Source organism: Dreissena polymorpha, chromosome 2 (assembly GCF_020536995.1).
Source record: "Dreissena polymorpha isolate Duluth1 chromosome 2, UMN_Dpol_1.0, whole genome shotgun sequence".
Taxonomy (NCBI): domain Eukaryota; kingdom Metazoa; phylum Mollusca; class Bivalvia; order Myida; family Dreissenidae; genus Dreissena; species Dreissena polymorpha.
Window position 1 is genome coordinate 46,234,859 of NC_068356.1, and position 18,968 is coordinate 46,253,826.

General features: G+C 34.1%; 1 protein-coding gene across 5 annotated transcripts in view; it reads left to right on the forward strand.

The window, feature by feature from the left end:
- LOC127866913 (uncharacterized) overlaps positions 1-18,968 on the forward strand; it is a 39,005-nt gene that overhangs the window by 14,077 nt on the left and 5,960 nt on the right. For 4 of the 5 annotated variants that reach the window (XM_052407778.1, XM_052407781.1, XM_052407777.1 and 1 more), the window contains 6 exons: positions 15,355-15,423; positions 15,975-16,280; positions 16,876-17,105; positions 17,493-17,564; positions 17,921-18,001; positions 18,372-18,445. In XM_052407778.1, coding sequence (XP_052263738.1) covers positions 16,980-17,105; positions 17,493-17,564; positions 17,921-18,001; positions 18,372-18,445 — 353 coding nt within the window. In that variant the 5' untranslated portion in view covers positions 15,355-15,423; positions 15,975-16,280; positions 16,876-16,979. Of the gene's footprint in view, positions 1-954; positions 1,062-15,354; positions 15,424-15,974; positions 16,281-16,875; positions 17,106-17,492; positions 17,565-17,920; positions 18,002-18,371; positions 18,446-18,968 lie in introns of those variants that run through there. The other variant, XM_052407780.1, reaches the window with a different exon arrangement.

Below are 18,968 nucleotides of genomic sequence, written 5' to 3' on the forward strand. Positions count from 1 at the left end.
AAAATTTGGTTAAGATTTATGTTTTGGTCCACTTTACCCCTAAAGTATCATAGATATTGCTTTCATACTTGGAACACTCACAAACTATCATAAGGGTACAGTAAAAGGACAAGTTGCATAACTCTGGTTGTCATTGTTATGGAATTATGGCCCTTTTTTGACTTAGTAACTTTTAATATATGGTTAAATTTTGTGTTTCGATCCACTCGAAGTATCAAGGCTATTGCTTTCAAACTTCAAATACTTACATGCTATCATGAGGTTACTGTACCTGGCAACTTGAATTTTACTTTAACCTTTGAATGACCTTGACTCTCAAGGTCAAATTATTAAATTTTGCTAAAATTGCCATAACTTCTTTATTTATGATTAGATTTGATTGATACTTTGATGAAACTACTCTTACCTGACATACCACAATAGACTTCACCCAAACCATCCCCCGTGCCCTCCCCCCCTCCCCCTCCCCCCCCCTATTTTTTTTTTTTTTTTTTTTTTTTAAGATCATCTCACAAATGACCACCACACCCTCACACTATACCCCCCCCACCCCCCCCCCCCCAATTTTTTTTTTTGATTTTTTTTTTTTTTTGTTTTTTTTTTTTAAGATCATCTCACAAATTATCACCACACCCTCACACTATACCCCCCCCCCATTTTTTTTTTTAAACGGTTATGTTTGAAATACCGTCCAACCATCGCACCCAAACCCCCCCCCCCTGATTTTTTTTTTTTTTTTTTTTTTTCGCTTTTTTGGAAGATAATGTAATAAATGTCCACAACCCCACACTATACACCCTTCTTCACTCCACTCCTCCCTCCTTTGTGATTGAAAATGAGAGTCCCTTCACCTTTAAAAAGAAAATAGATGAGCGGTCTGCACCCGCAAGGCGGTGCTCTTGTTAGATTATGGCATCAGCCAATCAGAACTCTTGTTATATTTGCCGTTTTGCTGCGAAACTGGTTTGTTTGGAAAACATGGCTGCCGCCGTAATGGTGCCTTTTTCACATCTTCTGCAAGTTTATGTGACGATCTGTTTAAAGTTTAACATTGACACGCGGTAAGTGCTTTATATTTTGGCTGCGAACTAGTCAATCAAAAAAATGTTGCCATTCGCTAAATAAGAAAATCGATCATAAATGTCTAACGGCTGTTAAAACTTTTGCGGAAGTTACGACGATGGCTGATGAGAATGGCTCAATCATCAATGGGAGTGTAGGTTGTCTGTTTCTATCGATTTACTTACTTTATGATTCTTAATTATTGCTTCCGACACAGGTGCCGATTGCCTGTGATTGTGCCATTCTGATTACCATTGTTTGCCAATCTCGTTCTCTCCGTACATGTATATCTGCGGTCCTAACTTTGACAATTATCCAAATTATCATGTCTGTTTACCAGTTCTGGAGGAGTTTTCTGAATTTCAATGTAAATTATTTTTCACCAAGGTAAATCAGCTTGTTCAAAGCAAACAACAGGTAAAATGTGAGTTGTGTCTGAATTACAAGTTGTTTCATTTTTTTCATAATTGAAATGTTTACAATTTACCGTTTATTGAATATCTTGGCAGTGCATAATGATGTGCGTAAAAGATGCGTAATAATTACACTGGTGGCACTAAAAAGAGTTACCTTTCATATCTGTCGTTTCATTCAAATGTCCCAAAAGCAGACTCCCCCAAACATTGCAGAAAGAGTTTAGGCATTGAATTACAGACTCATTTTAACCATGGAATGCGATTGTACAACATGTCTTGTCGGCAATAATTTCAATAAAAATATTTGCAGGAAATAAAAAGGTACATCTTGATCTATCATTCTACTGCTATTCTTATGCTTCATTAATGATTTGGAAAAAAAGTTAAATTTTTACAGATATGATTGTCTGCCTACATTACTATTTCAAGTTTTGATTCTATGCATTGGCTGCAGTTAAAATGAGTGGTACAATAGTGAGGTGAAGGATAATGCACCATATTCTTGAGCACCAAGTAGAAATGATCTTGCAAGGAGTCTGGTAAGCTTTTATGTCTGTTGAGTTAAATGAGTTGCCCTTTTTCTGTTTTATTAAACCAAAAAACACATTAAAAAGTGTTTTCCGAGAACACGACAGAAAAAAATTGGGTCATTAGGTCAATTGTTTTGTCTGAATTGAGAATGATATAGCGTAATTCTATTGACTGTACAATTATATAACTAATTTTCATATCTACAAGGGAGAGTTCATTTAGAGATATGGGATTTAGGTTAAGTGCGGCAATTACAAGCTGGACAGATTCACCTGGTTAGCTTATGAAACACGTGCAGCAGTGATAAGTAAACCATTTCCACTTATATTTTTGATCAACACAATTTAAAATAGAGCTGTTTTTAAGTGGCGTTTAAACGCTTAAGGATTGAAAGCTGTGTGTCAATATAAATGTTTGTAAAAAATTAAAGGAGATGAATTATTAAATTGTTTCATAGATTCTGTGTTACCTAACATATTTTTGATAATTCATCGGCAATATCTGTACAAAATGATTTATTTTGTGCCCATTCAAAACCCGATGCAACCGTACTCCTTTTTTTATGAAAAGTGGATGGGATTTTTTTCGCTAAAACAAACTAAGCAAGAAAATTATTTAAATAAATTGCTTCTAGATGTTAGAATCTAAAAAGTAAAATTTACTGAAGTGAATCTTAAAGTTATGGTATAAAGCTATATTAATGTTTTAATGCCTCTGTAGGGCGGCAAATAGCAGTCCGTCTGTCTGTCAGTCTGTTCGTCCGTCTAAAAACATCGGCCATAACTTTTGAGATATTGAAGATAGCATCTTGATATTTGGCATGCATGTCACATTATGTGTATCAAATGGAGCTGCACAATTTGAGTGGTGAAAGGTTAAGATCATTCTACAAGGTCAAATGTCAAATACATGGCTTCAAAGCGTCCCAGTAGGGGGCATTGTGTTTCTGTCAAACACATCTCTTGTTAAGACTATACCTGAGCTTTTAAAGTCTGCAAAAATCTATATTAAATTGTGTCGTATTATTGTTATATTCAGTATGTATATTATGAATACTTAATACAGTGGATTTCACTTATTAGCATACCTGATACTAGCATATTTCTGTTATTAGCGTATAGAATGTCAAAGCACAGATTAATTCCTTTAAATTTTAATGTATTTTTCTTCTGTTAATAGCATAATTTTTAACCTCAATATTCAAAAATCACATAAAGTAATTCTCAGAATGCCAAGAAAGTATGCATGAAATCTGCTAAAATATGCTCAAATGCAATTGCAAATACCTAAGAATACAATTCCATTTGATAAATGGTTATCTAAAACATTCATTTTAATTTTTTTATAGTTATTAATTTTCATTTGTAGCCAAAAAACCCACATTTTTCGCAAAGAAAAAGATGTAAAAAGTTAAAAATATTATCTGGGTCTATAAATATTACATAAAAAATGTCTCTTTAGGACAAAAATTGGTAAAGTTATAAAAAATTAAATGGAAAAATAACTTTTTATATGCAATATCAATATTTGTAAATGAAATGTATATTTTCCTGTAACCAGTGTAGACTTTAAGTAACATTACTTTTCAAAATCAACAAAAATTTCGTACAATTGTTCGTAAAATAAACTTAACCAATTAAAAATCAGTGTTCCTTATGGCAATTGCCGAAATTTCAAGGTCAGATGTGGTCTGGTAAAATAGATGTTTGTAGATACAAAATGCTTGTTTTTATTATTGTTTTGCATATCTATTCATACGACACATGAACACTAAAATGGTGTTTGTGAGTCGTATGAATAGATATATTTGCGGGAATTAATTGTGTCCACAAATAAATAAAAACGAGCATTTTGTATCTACAAAAATCTATGTAATCATACCACATCTAGCGTTGAAATTTTGGCTTTTGCTATAAAGAACACTGATTGTTAAGGTGTTAACTTTATTTTACGAAATACTTAAAAAAATTTTCGTTGATTTTGAGCATTATAGAGACTTTTAAAAGTGAAACTCTGTTAACCCATTCTATGCTGTTTATATTCTTAGGTGTATCTCCAGGCAATAAGTTTGGCTCCTGATCAGGCCCCGATATTTCTCTGCATAGAATGGGTTATGGTTTTGATCTGGGTCTACACATTGTAAATATCTTGTAAGGCCATATATTGTGTAAGTTGTAAAAGTGCAAAATAATTAATGACCAAAGAAAAAATGAAAAAAAAAGAGTAAAATACGTTCAATTTAAAAGCCTGGTACAAGCGATGTACATGTATTGAAAAGAATTGTAATAGACCTCTAGAATTAAAAATAGGATAAGCCCCAAGTACACAAGCCCCCCCCCCCCCCAAAAAAAAAAAGAAGAACATTAGGACAATTGCCCTCCAGTAGAAATGACAGGGAGAACATTAGCCACCCAGTGCTTATTTTGCATTTGGACATTTGCCCCCAGTGCTTATTTTAGAAGTGGACAGTGACCCTCCCCCCCCCCCCCCCCAGTGCTTATATCATATGTTGTTTCCATGAGTATAGCTCTGTATTTGTTTCAGTATTGTGTCATATGGGGTGGGGATATGTGTGGGGTAGGGGGTGGACATGTTTTTCAGATTTTTATAATTGACAATTCTGTTTTTCCATGGATATTGAGATTTCTATTTTGTGTTAAAATTGATAATAGAAGGAATCTTACTTTTAGTTTAAAGATTTATCATTAGATCTACATAAATGGTTCCAGTCACACAATTCAGTTTGGAACAAATATTAATTTATTAATTTTTCATTTATATGTTATGATGATATAAGCATGATATAAGCAAACAAAATGAATGACTTATAGACGAGAAATTATAGTTGAAAGAAAATCATTAGTTAGTAATGGTTCCTGAGACGCATTATTTGGAAAAAAAAATTTCTCTTTTAAAATGATGTCTTAAGCAAAGGAAAGTAATAACTAGTAATGATAAAAAAAACTTAAAACTAAAATTAAGAATCCTTCTATTTTCGTTATTTTGCATTTTATATAAATCTGAACTGTCCATTGTTCTATTACATTACTTGATTGAGCAGATAATCATGTCCAATTATCACCACCTGATTACTCAAAACCATTGAGATGATAATCCATTTATAATTACCACTACTGAAAGGCTTAAAGAATGGAGGAAATAAATAAAAATATACAGTGTGAGAAACCATTTTTATTTGCAATAATAATTAAAATAGATATGACAGTTGAACATACTTTAATGCAGTTTATCACAAAAATGCAATTTATAACAACAAGTGTTTGAATAGGGAGAATTTATCATCCTATATTATGAAGCACAAAAGTTGTATGCATTTACATGTAAATTGAAACATGGAACAAAAATCTTTACTTTAAAAAGAGATATGAACTTTTTAAAATCACATGGGGCTAACGTCCTAGCATGCAATTTTTTGAACAGGTTAATGTCATAGGGGCAAAGTTCCTAGTGGCTTACGTCCTAGGGCCTTACACCTTAGAGGGCTAATGTCTCTTATCCTATTTCAGCATGTGATTAAAAAATTCTTGATTTGTCAAAACATATATGTTTTGCCCCAAAACGGGCATTTCTGATAGATCCACATGGGCAATATTTTTATTGTTGGTGCTTTCAAATGTGTTAAAGTTCATGTAGACAAAATTTGAGAGTACCATTCTCAGTAAATAAGCAAAGGAAGATATTGCCTTAAGTAACAAGAACTTTCATTTTTTTTTATGTTAATATAATGTATATAGTACAAACCCTGATCCCTTTTTAAAACCCTTATTCACAACATCTGAAAAGTGTTTTCATTTTATAAAATTAATAATTGAATTAGAACTTCAACTAATATATGAAATTTTTACATTATATAAAAAATCATTATTTTGTGGTGTTTTATTTTCTTACAAAATGGTATAAGAAGCCCATTTTTCAAAGTTAGAAAATAATCACTGATATAAGTATTTTAAATGATCTCAAAACAGGTTATTTCTAATACAATTTTTCTATGGAGTGTGGGGACTTTTTAAACCCTTTGACCATTTTTAGAGGTAGGTGGAAGGGGGTGGAGTGTGTTGCTTGCTGGTTTAGTATACCTTCTGAAAGTGCCATGACAACATTCCAATTAATTGTAATTGGAGTACCCTGTCCCAGTGAATTGCTAGATCCCACCTTCTTTCACACCTGTGTCTAATTGTTTCTGGTAGGTACTATTGGCACAAGGGATGTATGTATATCACCCTGGAAGTGTCATGAAGCACCCCTCTCCCCCAGACCTGTATATTGGACAATTGACAATACCTGACATTCATTTCTCACCTTCCCCTGGGGGTCAGGATGGAAAACTCCTTAGCATCTAGCTATGTTCTGATTGGATACTGGTGATGCGACCCAGTGCTATATAGAACATTAATTTTTATTTTCAACCACAACCACCAAATTGTTACCACCAAATAGTGAGCAGCTGCATATAGCCAAAGTTATTATTAGTATACGTATCATATAGTGAATTATTACTCAATTCTGATGGGACTTTTTCATTGTGATCCCTGGTGCATTACTTGTGATTACAAAAACTGACAGAGACAGCACAGCTCAAGCATGGGTAAATTATTTATTTTTATCAACTAGTCAAAGTACCTACAGTTAAAAAATGACTTAGAGGAAGATAATTGTACAGTGGACACTTGTGATTAGCAAACCCTTTTTGTCTGAAAAATTTTTGGCTAACAACACGTATAAGCTTATAACTGGAACTGGGAAAATGAGCATAAATATGAGTAACTGAGGGCAAAGATCAATTTAAAACAATGAATAATTGATAATGGACTTAATACATCTTTTTCTGTTTACGGGGAATGGTCAAAACAATTCAAGGTAGGGTAGGTTGGCACCCCTTATAAGTTGTCTTACACACTGTGCATATCTATAGAAGAATGTGCTTTTTTTTCCCGCCGAAAAATTTTCGGAGGGGAAATAGTAATAGTCTCCATCCGTCCATCTGTGCATCCGTCCGAAACTTTGTCCGGAGCATAACTGTAAAACTACTGATGGGATTTACTTGAAACCTGAAATATAAACAGATGGCAACTAGGAGAAGTGCAGTGACAAAGAACCATAACTCTATGTACCTTAGTTTTTGAATTATCTCCCCTTTTATATTATTTCAAAGTTTTCATAATTTTTGTCCGGAGCATTACTCTGACTTCTAATACTACTGAAAGGATTTACTTGAAACTTTAAATATAAACAGATTGCAAGTAGGAGAAGTGCAGTAACGAAGAACCATAACTCTATTTACCTTAGTTTTTTTATTTTACCTTTAGTATCTCCCTTTATTTTATTTCATAGTAAATTTTTGTCCAAAGCATAACTCTAAATCTGCTAAAGGGATTTACTTGAAACTTGAAATATAAACAGATGGCAAGTAGGAGAAGTGCAGTGACTAAGAACCATAACTCTATAGTTTTTTAATTATCTCCCTTTATTTAATAAAGTAAATTTTTGTCCGGAGCATAACCATATCTACTGAAGGAATTTACTTGAAACTAGAAATATAAACAGATGGCAACTCGGAGAAGTGCAGTGAACATGAAACCTAACTCTATGGGGATTAGTTTTTAGCTCGACTATTGCAATTGTTAAAGTTTTCGTACTACCCCAAAATTTTTTCTTTGTCCCTTGACATATTGCTTTCATATTTTGCATACTTGTTTACCAACATGACCCCAACCTATAAACAGTAGCAGACAACTCTATCAAGCATTTTGTCATAATTATGGCCCCTTTTTCACTTAGATTATGCAGCAAATGTTAAAGTTGCGTACTACCCCATTTATTTTCATTGTCCCTTGACATATTGCTTTCATATTTCGCATACAGTCAATCTTGTGGATGCGACCACTTGTATTAAGCGACCTTTGTCTTATGCGACCAGCGACCGCTGATTTTTTTGTATTTTGATGTCCGAATCTTGAATTGAGCGACCACTAGAAGGTAAATGTGGTTAATCTATTGATCTTTCAGGGACAAATCTGTGTTAATTGTTTATCTAAGCCGATAAGATGTACTGTTACACCTCTGCTTTGTTTTCACACCAACCATTATGATTATGCTTTTTCTCGTTGACCGGTTCTGACCGGTATTGTTGTAGAATGCGTATTAATTTATTGAGTTGAATAATAGAGGAACGTATTGAGCACAGTCTACAGCTTAAATACTTTACTATGTGGAACGTTAAGAGACAATGCCGATTTTTCTCGAGTATAGATAACAGGTGCAGAAACAATGCACTGTACGCGACAAACATTTCCTGAAGAGTGCGGAAAATAAACTTTTAATCGGCAATATCTGTCGAAATCCGTACATTACCAATTTGTAATTATGCTAATTAGTAGAGATTTGTGAGCCAATCACATTGTCATTTACTTAATAAATTTTCCAATCAGGTCTGTTTGTTTGTTTTCAATTGACGTGTTTTTTTTTTTTCATTATGTATCATAATCGAGTCAGATTTCCTTAAGCGTACATGCAGAAATTAAAATGTCAAAACAAAAAGTGTAGACATTGAACGAGAAAATTCTGGTTTTGGACGTAAAATTGCAGATGAGTTGGCAAAACTCAAATTCAGAACATTCTTAAGCGTAAAGCCTAGGTGCTTGAAGACGTGGATAAAAATGTGTCAGGTGAAAAAAAAACGCGAAAAATATTTCCTTGTCTATGTTGTTTTTGCAAATAAATATGTACACACAATTCATTTATAATTGATGATAATTTATAATAAATGAAAAAAATAAAACACATTATAAGTAAGATATTGTTTATGTATTGTGTTTATATTCATTTTATTATAAAAGTTAAAATCATTGTTGACAAAAGAGATTATCCTTCATATAGATTAAAATTGAGGGTAAGCATTCTTCCAGAATGGCCTTTTCTTATTTAAAGACCATTTTATTAAGAGACCACTTTTGATTACTCCCTTGAGTGGTCTCTTAATACAAGATTGACTGTACTTGTTTACCAACATCACCCCCAACCTATTAACAAGAGCAGACAACTCTATCAAGCATTTTGTCATAATTATTGCCCCTTTTATACTTTGAATATGCATATTATTGATAAATCTATGTTTGAATACTACCCCAAATATTTCCTATGTCCTTTGACATTTATATGTTGCATACTTGTGTACCAACATGACCCCAACCTATAAACAAGAGCAGACCACTGTATCAAGCATTTTGACATAATTATGGCCCCTTTTACACTTGAAAATTGAACATTTTGCTTAAATTGCCATAACTTCTTTATTTATGATCACATTTTATTATTAATTTCACATAACAACACTTACCTGATTACCACTATGGATTCCACTCAAACAATACCCCACGCCCCTACCCAGAATCCCTTCATATATATTTATATATCTGAAAACTACGAACTGATGCTTTCTAATGATACATGTATATAATTTGTCAAAATCGGCCGAGAAATAAAAGTAAAATTAGAAAAAAGACGTTAGTGGGTTCATCAAAATGTATAACATCGGCGCTTAGATGTACGCTATCGATAGCTACTGGTCGCTGACAAAGTATCACCAAGGTTAAACACGCGGGGGTAAAACATAAAATGTTTATTCTTCGTGTTTTACTCGCTATAAATCAATTAATAAAAACGGAAATATACTAAAAGTTATACTTTTTGAAAGAGGAATTAATAAGCAACAAGATAACGTATAAACCAATAAAATCAGATGATTAGTTTTTGCATAAAATTGAATTTACTTAGTAAGGGTCAAATACTTGATTCAACTCCTGTCAATATACACTCCGTGGTATTTCTACATATTTTTGGCTAAATTTTTAAATACAATTTTGTTTCAAAAGATGATGGGTTCCCCATAACAAACATCTTTTTTATGCCTTATGCGAGTGTTTACTGTAAGTGCAGTATTATAAAGCATTGATAGTTTTGAAAACTAGTACATGGCATTGTATAATCAAAAACCGGTTCATGGAATTGTATAATTAAGGGGTGTTGCTGCAGTTTTGATGATTTTTTTCCATCTAATAACTTTTGCTCAAAATTTTTATTCAAGTACTACATACAAATACTAAATGAAAAGTGCAATAAAAACATAGGGTCACCGGCTTTGTTTGGATTTTATTCACCATTATATAATATGTACTTTTTCATTAAAACTGAAAAATCTCTAATTGCATAATAATGATTAATAACCTATGAAATTGGAAACATGTAGAGATTATATAAGCTAATATATATCATATACCATTTAAGTAAACCACAAACAACCAAAAAAATGGAGAACACAAGTTAAATTTTAAGAAATTTAATTTTTATAATTTTTATGTCACCCAAAAAACGCCTTTTTTTTTACTATTTTTACCACAAAAATGAAATTTAAAAAAGTTCTATCTTATAACTTTTTGTGAAACTTCTCAAATATTTTCATTTATGTATTGTTATCATGAAACAAAAATAAAAAAAGGGGGTCACCGCACTTTTAACAGAGATTTTTTGTTTTAATTATCCCTACCGTCTAGACGTCAAATTTCATTAAAAAACAGCAATAAAACAAAACCCAAGTACCGGTACATTGATTGTCAGAAATATGCATAAACATTAGAAATTTTTTACAATCTTAACTGGGATCACAACAGCTTACCAAAAGAAATTAATAAAAAACAATATTTAATCACAAACATAATACCATACAGTATCAAACTCGGCCTTATTCATTAATAACTTACATGTTTACAGATTTCGGCATGTTTTGAAGTTTGTGTTTAAATGCTTAAAATTGATAAATGTAAACAACAGGACTAAAGAGCTCCAGTATAAAACAAGTATGAAATTAAAGAAAGAAAAAAAAGTAAAAAAAAAAGTTACCCCCGCCTGGAATCGAACCACTGACAATTGTATTATGAACCAACTCGGTCATTTCTGATGATACTGATAACAAAAATATTGAGTCGTGATAATAGCATCATCGGTGTTGCTATATATATATCCTCGGTTAAATAAACTGCCGCAACACCCCTTAAGCAGCTAAAACAGCTTTTTATATGCCCAATTTTGTGGCGCTTGGCATGTTACACCTTACCTTCCAGTCCGTTTATGTACCGGCTCTGACACTTTATATACCACTATCTAACACTTTATATACCATATATATATAATATATAGAGAAAAAGAATATAATTTGATATGAATGTGTGTTTTATGAATTAAATGTATTTTGTGTGATATGATTTACGAATTTAGACTGATATATTGCCATAGATTATATTTGTTTGCCAGCTTTTAAGACTTAAAAATTTCTTTAACATATGCTTGAATGGTAAACAATAATTATATATTCGTTGGAAAAAAATATATTCAACATTCACAGCAATGCAATGTTAAGAAGTACAGTATTCAAATTATTTTAATACGAGAATGATGATTATAGTTTAAACATTTAATATTTCTGTAAGTTGAACTTGTATAACTATCATAAATAATTAATAGCTTTGCCTTTTTGGTAAACCTTCACGGTTTACATTGTATAATTGTTGAAAATGTGTTATAAAAAGAAAGAAAAAATAAATAACAAGTGGAGTAGAAACAAACAAGCATTTCTTACAATGCAATTCAAATTTATATGGAGGGAGAAATTGAATTTGAGTAGTCTTAGATATGTTGTGCGTGATATAAAGGATTTAATAATGTTAAATGGTTGTTACATTCTAAAAGACTATTTAGTTTTACCTATCTAGTAAGCGTCGTAAATTTGCAGCTTCAAATATCAACGCTGATAGGCTAATAAGTATAGTTTTATTTTCACTGGATATCAGTCTTTGAAACTTTGATATTGTTGACCATCTGCAGTACTGTGACTTAAAAAAATTATCTTCTTAGGTGTTAGGGCAAACAAGTAAGAAATAATGCTCAGTTTCTACAGTATTCATATTACATAATTTGCACTTACAGTTTTTTTTCAATATTATTGTATTGCCCCCTTTCTATTTCTAGGTTATGTGATGATAAAGGGAATCTCATTAGGGCAATTCTATATTTTGGTTCATTGATTTTGTCCAAATAACTTCTAAAGATAAACTATGTTTGAATAAACAGTAAGTAGAGAGATAAGAGCTGTTAATCTTGCCGTGCCATGCTTGAGTATAATTGTCTAATAAATTGAGATTCGGTTATGTTTTGGTTTATCCATAATTCAGACATACCGATGCTGTCGAGAATGGATTTAACATGGTATGCCCAGTTTTGATTGTTGTATGTATGTCCATTGTCCGTATCGTGTTTGAGCATATTGTATGTGATTTTGATCAAGGTACTCTCATTAATTGATTGGAGTATAACTAGTATTTAATTATGTTTATTAACCAGGTTTTCCGAAGGAATTAACCAGGTTTTCCGAAGGAAAAAACTGGTTATTAGATTGGCGAATGCGGGCGGGCTGGCTGGCTGGCGGGCTGGCGGGCTGGCGGAATAAGCTTGTCCGGGCCATAACTATGTCGTTCATTGTCAGATTTTAAAATCATTTGGCACATTTGTTCACCATCATTGGACGGTGTGTCGCGCGAAATAATTACGTCGATATCTCCAAGGTCAAGGTCACACTTTGAGTTCAAAGGTCAAAAATGGCCATAAATGATCTTGTCCGAGCCATAACTATGTCGTTCATCGTCAGATTTTAAAATCATTTGGCACATTTGTTCACCATCATTGGACGGTGTGTCGCGCGAAATAATTACGTCGATATCTCCAAGGTCAAGGTCACACTTTGAGTTCAAAGGTCAAAAATGGCCATAAATGAGCTTGTCCTGGCCATAACTATGTCATTCATTGTGAGATTTTAAAATCATTTGGCACATTTGTTCACCATCATGGGACGGTGTGTCCCACGAAAGAATCACGTCAATATCTCCAATGTCAAGGTCGCCACGACTAAAAATAGATTTAAAAAAAAAAAAAAACTTACAAAGGGGGTTAATTTTTTTTGGTCATTTCAAAAGTTCAGTTTGAGTTTTCTCCCTTTATCAGATTTTTTTTTCACAATGAAAACCTGGTTTTGTGACAATTTTGTCCCTTGTTTTCTGTATATCGTCAAAGGGTATTCTTCCGTGTTCTTCATACAGTGCGCTAAGTTTGGTTGATTTATTTACACACAGTAATTTCCTTAAAAATTTCGTGTGACGGCTTCAATACTTTTGATGGTTAGTACCCTTTATTTCAGACGAATAATTCAAAACTGATTCTACTAAGATTTCAAAGAGTTTGAGTTTGCTTTTTGTGCTGAATTTATACATGTTAATACTGCTATGACTTAATGGACAATAACACCTATATAATATGTAAGTTTCGAAGTGGTACATAAAACGCCTGGGTCAAAATGGACTTTAACATAAGGTGTCACATTGGCTTGGCATTACCGATAAGTTGATATTCAAGTACTTGCACACACATGATACCCGATAGTAGACTGTCTTTTGCGTGCACGAACCATACCTCTGACTGTTCGTTGATGAATTATATCCCCTTTATGGTCGTTTAATGAAAAAAAAAAGTTCTTCCGCTCTGTTAATTTGTTACACATAATGTTATATTCATAGAAATGCACACATATGATACCAAATAGTAGAGTGTGTTTCGTGAGCAAGAGCCATAACTCTGAGTCTGTCCATTGTTGATTGTCTCCTCTTTTATGGTCAATTTCTGTATAAAAAAAACATCTGTAACTTTGTTACGAGGGTTATTCAATTATTTCTGTCACTAATGGTCCTCCATACAAATCAGCTGTAAGGAGCACGTGTATTCTGGGGCTATAACACATGTTGGAGATTCTGCATAACTGTGAAATTTCATCAGGATCTGTTTAGACCAACAAAAGTTATTAAAGGATAAATTTGGTTCAGTATCATATATTGGCCTTTTAGCGAGTGAGTCGCAAATGGCAGCAGCCTTTGAAATCAAGGTTTGCAATGAAAAAATAAATAACTCTTAATATATCAGTTTCTCTTAAACCTGATCATGAATTGTTTCTGACAGATGGGACACGTGCAGTGCATAATATGTCTTTTTTCCGGTCTATAAAGATATTTTGATATTGGAGAATGGACTTTAAAATACAACATATCTCGTCAAGCTTAGAATTGTAGCTCTTGCAGATAATTGCGGCCAGAATATACACATTTAGACAGAAAGACATAATTGAAGTGATGACATTATTTTTTGCACGGAAGTTCAAAGTTAGAGATGTTTGTACTGGGAAGGTCCGTTACTTCACCCGGCGAACAATGCAGAAATGTGTATACAATTACCTATAAATTTAGTAAAAGACATGAAAAATCTAACATGCAGAGTTTAAGAGAATGTTATCTGTGATAAGTCAACACTTAAGGATTTCATTTCAAAACTACACATCAACAATTAACAATAGCTTTGTACAGATTAGTCTGGCCGCAGCTCGCCAGAAAAAAAGCGCTGGAAAATTTAAGTGTATTTGATCATTCTTAAGATTCTGTTGCTTAGTTTGTAATACCAAATAAAAGAAACTTTCACAAGAATGTTTTACAAGAATCAAATGGAAGCTAGAGTGTAGCAGGAAGATAATAATCCTTTTTGCTAAAAATACATAATACTGCATATAGAGAAGGGGTACAACTAAAATTTCTTCATGCCTTGGTAAAACATGTCCTATTTTTTCGTTTATTGACCAAATCCCCTAGCCCCAGCTGTTTCAAGTACCTAAATATCTACACAATTAAAAAACTTTAACCCTTATACGGTAGATTTCCTCAGAATCTGAAACATCCTTTACAATTCTGAGCGATTTCTCCGAGGCAAATTTTAGATTTTTCAGTCACAATTTGGTTACAGTTTTTTATAGCGCATTCAATATTTTACCTTTCTCTTACATTTTTGGCATGTTGGTACCTTGCATGAACCTCTTCCTTTTAATGAGGTTTGAGGTCACTGGGGTCAAGGTCACCAAGGCTAAACATAGATTTTTCTGTCACAATTTTGTTACAGTTTCTCACAGTGGTTTCAATATTTTGGTGGTTATTAACAAAAAGATTGATAATGCACATCATCGGGGAGCATCCATCAGTTTCACTGATATTCTTGTTTCACAAGTTTATACATTGTATATGAGTTTGGGTATTCATTCTGTAGTCTAGATACCATATAAATTATATGCTAATTAACCTGGAATATGTGATTCCAAATGTTGGATTTAACATACAAGCTATGGTCTTGCACAATGCCAGTGATTGATTATAAGATAATGAAATTACTGGTATTTTCTTGTTTTCAGGAGATCTTCAACCCAATGGAGCAACTGCCGATGGAAGAGGAGAGAACGTTGTTCCACGAGTCAGGCATGGTAAGTTTTTTATGTATCTCAGTTAAAGCATTGCAAAGTATAGCAGATTTTATTGTGTCACCTGATATCTGTGTCAAAGTCATCCTTCAAGGTCTAAGGTCTAATGAACAAATTCTATCATTCAAGATTTATACCACAACTTTTGAACCAGCTGATACAGTTACTTAATACTATATATGCATGTGTATCTCAGTCAGCTAATTATGTTCAGGATGACTCGTCAAGATGAAGGTCATCCAACAAGGTCAAAGATAGAAAAACACTTAGCTATATCAATGTAACTATTGCAGATAGCAACTTGATATTTTAAATGCATGTGTATACTTACACTTTGAGTGGCTAAATATTCCACCTCGTAGGTCATATGTAAAAATAAAAGGTTTGAGCAGTGAGGTGAATATACAGTTGTTTCTTTGATAATGGAAGATTTTTTCAGTGAATGATCAAATTTCATAAATATTTTACATTTTCAGATACATTGCACCTACAGCTCTAGTTTTCCAATATTGCCAGCAATGTCTTAATGTCAACATATGTATTCTTTACCAAAGGTGTCTTCCGTCGGACAATAGACACTGCAATTATCCGCCTGCAGGCGTTGAGGAACCACGCTGTTACCCAGAATCAAGAAGAGGAGCTTCTGCATGCCCTGCCTACCCTCTTGGCCAGGACAGCTGCGGCGCAGGTTAGGCAGCCTGAACCTGCTTCGGCTGCTGAAAGGCGCGGCCCAATCCGTCGGAGCGCACGTGATCGACGCAGAACTGACGACGTGAGTGCGCTGATCACAGCATTAGACAAGCCGACCTACACCTCAACGAATCGGGTGGTGTTACGGGAACTGACAGCAAAAGGTCTAGGTATGATAATCGCTTAATCGCATCACAGATAAATCTAAGGACATAAATGTGTTCTGGATAGGTTTGATCCTCCGAAAATAACAGCCCAAATAAAGAAAACTGCAGACTGGCTTTGAGTCTGTTCATGAGAAGTAGTGGAAACTGCAATACTACTCACGCCCCCTAGCAGTGGCATAAGCAGGATTCACGTTTGATCAAATACAGGTGCTGAAACTCATGATCTCGAAGAACCTGAAGATAAATAATAACACATAAGTTATAAATTGTTTGTTTTCTTAGATTTTACAGGTCCATGAAAAGAGGCACTTGTGCAAAGATTAATTGAGCTTTTGACTTTGATTGAAATGTATGAGAAAGTCTTGGTTGTTAGATAAAATTGGTTCCCCATTTCCATAAAAATCTCTGAATTGTAGAAAGAATTGAAACAAAAGAGATGGGTTATAGATACAAGTAGCTACTGACTACTAGTTGAGTTGGGTCTTTTGGTTGATATTTATAAAGTTGTGAATCTATCTCATATATTGCTTGCTGCTTGTTATTTACTTTGCTTGGAGCCATAAATGTTTTTTAATGAATTGTCTTTGGTTTCGTGTAGGTCGACCTGATAACCGGCCAGTGTCCCTCTGCATCGAATGGGAAGAGGAGGAGCTCGTCCACCTCATCAACGAGAGGTATCCGGTGCTTGCAGGCAAGCAGTTTATGGTAATGATTGGTGCTGCGCGGAATCGGCTCCTCCCCCTCGCCCAACTTACTACCCGTCACATAAAAGACGCAAGACCAAGTAGACTGGCACGCCTCTGGGTCCTCCCAGCAGAGGAGGTCACTGTGAGTTGTCTTGTTTCAAGATATATTGTATAAAACCCTGATACAAAAAATAAAAAGGGATCTATTGTCTGTCTGTCTGTCTGTCTGTCTGTCTGTCTGTCTGTCTGTCTGTCTGTCTGTCTGTCTGTCTGTCTGTCTGTCTGTCTGTCTGTCTGTCTGTCTGTCTGTCTGTCAAGCCTATATTGTCTGTCTGTCTGTCTGTCTGTCTGTCTGTCTGTCTGTCTGTCTGTCTGTCTGTCTGTCTGTCTGTCTGTCAAGCCTATATAATTTCTTACCAAGTCACACATCTTTATTTTCTATCAGCACTCATTTTTCAATTCATGTATGTTTTAGGCTTGTTTCAGTGTCAGGTATTGTTATATTTTACTGTATTGTTATACATTTAAGGCAGCCGCTGAGACTGTGACAGTTACACCAAGTGAGGTCATGGCAACTGAGGCTGACGAGCCCACCATACAGGTGAATTTTTTTTAATATAAGGCTCAGTATAAATGTACTTGTAGCTCTTCACCATCATCAGTGGATTTTCATATTGACAAGCATTGCAATGCTGCGACTGATACTTTTATTAGACTTATCTTCTTGACCTTTGGTTTTAAAGCAAAATATATAGGTATGCAGTGCATGATAAATCCCTTTGCCAAAAAGAAGAGACATGAAATCAAGCATATGTACAGCACAGCAAATTCATTTTAAGTGACTACGCAAATCATACTAGTATTTAGTTTGGGTTTGTTTTAGTGTCAGGTATTGTTATATTTTACTGTGTTGTTATATATTATTGTTATATTTTACTGTGTTGTTATATATTTCAGGCAGCAGCTGAGACTGTGACAGACACACGAAGTGAGGTCATGGTAACTGAGGCTGACGAGGAAGAAGAGCCCACCATACAGGTGAATAAGTGGGGCAAGACACTAAAAATTCAGGGTCATATTTAGAGGTTTTTTAACTAGTTAGTTAACTGTTAAACCGTGGTTTAAGACTATAATGTGCACTTTGCTTGCCATACCCAAAGCCTTTCATACACCATACCCGGTGGTTCAGTGGTTGACAAAAGTAAAATAAGCCATTGTAGAGTTATTGCCCTTTTTACCCTTTAAATGTCATTTTGTGTCCATGCTGATAACTCCAAAATTACTTGCGGTATTGCAATGACACTTCATGGGGTTAAAATAGTGTTGATTTGGGTACTTGTAAGCCTTTTGCCAATATCAAAACACATGACCTATGAAAATACCAATTGAACAAGCACTTTATTTCCAGAATGGATTCTACGAGGCTGGTACGCCAACAATTCTTTTCCGTACTTTGCCAATGAGCATGCTGGACGCTACACGGTGAGTTATTCTTTTTTGGAGCGCCTTAATTAAGAAATAATCTGGTACGTTATAGTTTGTTGTCGAATAACCCACGGCCGGAAGTTTAGATGCGTAGGGATTAAATCACGAGTGCGAAGCACGAGTGATTTGAAACCACGCATCTAAACTTCCGGCCGTGGGTTATTCGACCACAAACTATAACGTACACGAATTATTTCGATTCTAACACGATTTTTACTAAAGATTTATAGAATGTATCTTATTTTTCTTGCATACTATTATATGTGAAGCTCCGCCCATAAAAATAGCTTTCGGCTGTTCTGTCGATCAGATCTCCGCCCTCAATAACAGCCAAACTGGATGGAAAAAACCCATTTCATTTCTCACGTTTGGTTAACTAAGAACAACAACTTGCGTAAACTAACATGTTTTCATTGTACTCTTTAAATTAACGCAAGAGTGTTGAACCTACAAGACAACAACTCCGATTCGAACTTCAGCCATTTCAGTATCGAAGCAGCAGACGAACACCGTGGGAAAT